This window comes from Penaeus japonicus, unplaced genomic scaffold (assembly GCF_977035675.1).
Source record: "Penaeus japonicus unplaced genomic scaffold, GWHDUDI00000001_assembly GWHDUDI00000035, whole genome shotgun sequence".
NCBI lineage: Eukaryota > Metazoa > Arthropoda > Malacostraca > Decapoda > Penaeidae > Penaeus > Penaeus japonicus.
In genome coordinates, this window is record NW_028234437.1 from 18,439,965 (window position 1) to 18,445,228 (window position 5,264).

Here is a 5,264-nt window from a genome sequence, read left to right on the forward strand (position 1 = left end):
TTTGGCAGAACTTTTGACCCAGTCTTTTTTAATTTGCTAGCGTATATATATATAGATATCTTACTAGTGTCATATTAGTGAGAGTTACTATTTGAATTTAATATACGAAAAAAAACATAGTGTTTGTAACAGGACAGCACCTCTGTATAAAAAAGAAATAAACATTTGGAAATACAAGGAAGGAAAGTTTTTAGAAGAAACACAACAGTAAAAGAGAAGTTATAATATTATCTGAACTTTGATCTTGCAAAGAAGTATTGGTTTGTTTGTTTTTTGACGAAGAAGAAGTCGAAATATTTTAGTGAAAGATGGGCGACATGTCCCATGATCATGGAAGTCTAGCAAGGGAGGAGTATCGTTTGGATACTTTTGGAAGACATGACTTTGCCGTTGACAAGAAGAAGTTGGCTCAGGCAGGGTTTTACTACACAAAGAAAGGAGATGAGGTAAAGTGTTTTGATTGCAAGTGGGAAGTAGATGCCAAAACTATCAGTCCAGCAGATGACATTGCAAGACTCCACAAAGAGAAGAGACCAGATTGCCACTTTGCACAAGGCTTAAGAACTGTTCCCAAGCCTAGCAGATCCAAGACCTTCATATCTTATGACAGTTTGCGATTTGAGAAGGAGAGATTGGATACTTTCATAGACTGGCCTATAAAGTGGCTGGATCCATCTGAGTTGGCCAGTGACGGTTTTTATTATTTGAGGACAGCCGACCACTGTGCTTGTGTATTTTGCCGAGGCATAGTAGGTGCATGGGAAGTTGGCGATACACCAAGAGGAGAGCATCAGCGCCACTTTCCACACTGTCCATTTATCAGGGGTCAGCCAGTTGGTAATGTCTCTATACATCACAGTGATATCTTGGAACAATGGCCAAGACAGAACTCCACTCCTCAGACTAATACCAGCACCCAGAAGTCTGGCGAAGATGAATGTGGAACGTCAAGGCTCATGGCTGGTTCCTATCCAGAATGTTGTAAGTATAACCCCATCTGTACTTGTATATCAGCATGTTATATACACATTTCCTCAAAAATGTTAATTGCATTTTAATTTTACATCTCTCATATTATAGATGGTAAAAGATATCCTTTTACACACTGTGCCCTTTCAGATGGACCTCCCAACAAGCCTGAAGTATCATGGGAGGAGATTGGCCTCCCTCAGTATTCTGGGCCAAAACGCAAGGACTTCTTGACCGCTGAAAGTCGCCTTGCAAGCTTTGTAAGGTGGCCAGAACGTGTGACTCAGAAGCCATGTGATTTGGCGGAAGCTGGATTTTTTTATGCTGGTCAGTCCCTTTATTTCATGGTATTTTCTTGATTAATCTAATTTAATTAGTTACGCATTGAAGATTCTGAATTATAACATATTACCCTCAAATTTAGAAAGTGTAGAGTTTATTGTGTTGTTAATTTGTGTAATGATTAGAAACCTGAAAACTCTATGAAGTAAAGCTATATTCAATCGACACCATAATCTCCCACAGGCTTGAGTGATCATGTGCGATGCTTCTATTGTGGGAATGGTCTTCGTAATTGGGAGAAGGACGATATACCATGGAACGAGCATGCTTATTGGTTCCCAGAATGTTATTATGTAATCTTGAAGAAAGGACAAGAGTTTATTGATAAGGTATGTGAGAGTGTTGATATAAGTTATATTTACACATTCAATAATATTCTGATAAATAATATTTGCAACTTTCAAAAGTGTAATATTTAAATTATTGCAAAGAGAAAATTTGTTCAAATTTTTTATTCATAACATTTTTCTATGTGTTAAGGTTCGACGTGAGAAACCACCATACATTCGTAAAGCTCCTGCAGTAAAGCAAACTTCTAATACTGCACCGGCGACAAGTTCTACCAATGCTTCATCAGGATCTCGCACAGTATCTGACAAAGATTTAGATCCTTTGATGGATTTAGACATCATACGAGGAGTATTGGGCATGGGATTCCCACCACATATAGTAAAAATTGCTTTAAAAGACCATATTCAAAAGACCGGTATGCCATATTTCAGCATGGAGCCATGTATTGAGGCTGTCCTTCAGAAAATGGAAGAAGAAACAAGAAGGACACTACAGTCGGATGACACTATTGAGAGTGAAGCAACAGAAAGCCAGGTCGCCAAGATTCAGTCTATAAATTCTAGAAATGACACTGTACCGTCTAGTGAAGTAGCTGGCTCAAGTTCTCCATCTACTTCTGGTGCACCAGCATCACCTCCCTCAGAACCTTCCACTTCTTCAGTCAATGAGGATATCACTGAAACGTTACCCACTCTTCCAACTCCATCTATGTCTGTTGCCAGTGCTGAACATTTACCCACGCTGCCAAATTCACCAAGGAGTATGGACACCACAAGTCCTGCACCAAGGCAACAAGAATCTACTCAAGAAACATCTGCAACACCACAAACCACAAGCTCTGCTTCACCTCAGTCAAGCCAAGGAGATGATAATGCAATGAGAGTTGATGAAAGAGGTGCAGATGTACACCAAGTCCCAGCAGACAGAATACATCCCATGGAGCGAGTTATCATGCAAGCTGATGAGGTAATGAGTATGGCAGAGGAGGCCTTAAAACCACCAAGTTCAGGTCCTCCATCTCTAAACCAATCTGACCTTAAAGTTGTTGGTGAAGGCGAGGGCGCTGGACTGTTGGAGCAAGCATCAACCTCGGGTCTGAAAACTCATTCTGGAGCAGTTTCTTCACCACAGTCTAGTAAGTATATTGTTCTTCCTTTTGATTTATTTATTGAACACAAAGACATTTGGCCTTTTAGAGTACCTCAGTATATTCATATTGACTGATTTCAGGGAATGCAGTTTAATAGCAAGGCTTTATTCTTGTATATTTTCATACATCTAGAAAAATAATAAAAGATTATAAGGGGTAAAATTGGATAATAGGCAGTGCCATGTGAATTAATATTTGTTTCCTTTTTTTTACAGCAAAGGAATTGGCAGATGAGCTTGAAAGAATCCGTGACATTCGTATGTGCAAGGTCTGCATGGATGCCGAGATGGATGTGGTGTTTCTGCCCTGTGCACATATGGTTACTTGTGCATCTTGTGCAGTTGCTCTGACTCAGTGCCCTATCTGTAGGAAAGACATCAAATACACTATTAAACCTATTGTTTCCTGAAATATGTGAAACGGGGAATGAAAATGTGTTTGTGTGTACATTTTATACATTTTTTTATCATAGGCAGTTTTTGTAATTAAAGTATAATTAAGATGCTTAAAAACCTCATACAGTATATACACAATGATTTATATTGCTTTTTAATATCTTTAGATTGGTTTATGGAAATTCATGTTTTTCGTTTTTTTAGCAAGTTAGAAGTTCCTTACATATTTAATTTTATGAATGGAACATATACAAGTATGAACACATCTAACCCATATAGTTAAATGTAAAAGTAACTTGTACTTATCATTAAAGTCTTTCATTAATGCACACGCACACATACATACACTTCAGAAGATAGGTTTAGTTTTTTGTGCAAAGCTTTAAAGTTTCCTAATCAATGCAAAAATACAGTATGTAACTTTAGAAATATATGGTAGCTGATAAATGCTATACATGTCGTAATTAAAGAACTTTCAGTTACAGAATTATCTATTTTCCTTTTGGAAAAAGCAGAGGATTATATTACCAGTATATATTATGAACATCCTTTGTATGTATGGAGTCTGTCATCGTTTGTAATGCCTTGGCGAATATAAATCCAGAATGTCGAGAGAGAGAGATTGATATTGATATAGACTGATTCATTCATTCATTCACGCACTGTGTGTGTATTTGTTTTTTTCTCATATTCAGTTTCACCCAGCTGCTCAAATATATTATTGATTCACAAATTTATATATATGCAAATGGCAATATGCACATTATTGCTGCCGCTTATAGCCGTTACCTAGAGATAAATAATTTCTGGTGAGTGGTGCTAGAATGTGACTTATATTAGCGGCCCTGAATGAAAATTGCAATTATTCATTACAGTAGAGCTTATTGAAATATATGTCATGTGACAAAATATAACGACTGAAAGAGTCGAGTATCATATTCCCAGCTGTGTAAGAGAACTGTGATGCTTCAAATAGACTTGAAATAAACACATAAACAAGAAAGGAAAGTATTAACGTGAAACTAGTATTTGGATCTGGGATCACAATCAGTATGTCTACGCTAGTTCGTAGTCTTTGCTGATAGATGAAAAGAATTTATATACATGTAAATGAGCATATACAAGAAGTTCCTATAGGGTCGTAATTGCTTAACCATGCCCCTAATGATTGCATTTATTTTAAAGTTAATCTTGACGATGCGACACAGATCCCATGTGATAGATTTCAGCAACTACGGATACCAGTCACGTAAGTTTTATTCAGTAGTTTTATACTGTACATTCATTTAAAGAAGTTAGTGCTGTCAGGTCTCTTATAACGGGTGGGAATAAGAGCCTCATAGACTGAACGGAAAATGCACTAGTTCAGTCTTACAGTGGTTACAGAGTCCAGCACGTTAGAAAAATCTTGCGTGTTAATGTGTTTCCGTATGCGGTTAATAACTAAACTATTCACTGACATACTATAATATGTAAGATTCCACATGAGAATGGATGGCACAGACCAGTTTCAAGTGCTGAGACATCCTTGTAGTCCAGACTTAAACGCTATAAATAGTATGGGAGCTGTGAAATCCCATGCTAGAGACTAATCAAATAAATGGAAAATGACTATACTATTAAGGTTTGTTAAGTGAAGAGTAATTTCAGTTGTTCTTTTGCATGAACATTATTTGCTTTGCGACGGTTAAGGTGAATTTTCAATACCTTTCATAGGGGAATAAAAACTAAGTAAATCTTCGTTATAGGAGATACGATAGCACTAAGTTACATGTTTGTAAAAATGTAACACTGGCCACCCAGAGGCTTTAAATTATCTGTTAATAAATGCAATCACATAAACCTCTTTCATTAAAAACCTATAACTGTACATTAAGAAATTAAACGTGTGTGTGTGTGTGTGTGTGTGTGTGTGTGTGTGTGTGTGTGTGTGTGTGTGTGTGTGTGTGTGTGTGTGTGTGTGTGTGTGTGTGTGTGTGTGTGTGTGTGTGTGTGTGTGTGTGTGTGTGTGTGTGTGTGTGTGTGTGTGTGTGTGTGTGTTTTCTTTAAAGAGTAACAGTTATAACAGACATCACTATGCAGATAGATTCTGTCACAACCAGCTTAATTATCATGGC

General features: G+C 37.3%; 1 protein-coding gene across 1 annotated transcript in view; it reads left to right on the plus strand.

The window, feature by feature from the left end:
* LOC122243939 (death-associated inhibitor of apoptosis 2) overlaps window positions 1–4,989 on the plus strand; it is a 6,453-nt gene extending 1,464 nt beyond the window's left edge. Inside the window, exons 2-6 of the mRNA XM_086531485.1 lie at window positions 1–981; window positions 1,120–1,296; window positions 1,495–1,640; window positions 1,792–2,737; window positions 2,968–4,989. The exon at window positions 1–981 is cut by the window's left edge and continues 160 nt beyond it. Coding sequence (XP_086387611.1) covers window positions 309–981; window positions 1,120–1,296; window positions 1,495–1,640; window positions 1,792–2,737; window positions 2,968–3,161 — 2,136 coding nt within the window. The 5' untranslated portion in view covers window positions 1–308 and the 3' untranslated portion in view covers window positions 3,162–4,989. The remainder of the gene's footprint in view (window positions 982–1,119; window positions 1,297–1,494; window positions 1,641–1,791; window positions 2,738–2,967) is intronic.
* Window positions 4,990–5,264: the final 275 nt, after the last annotated feature.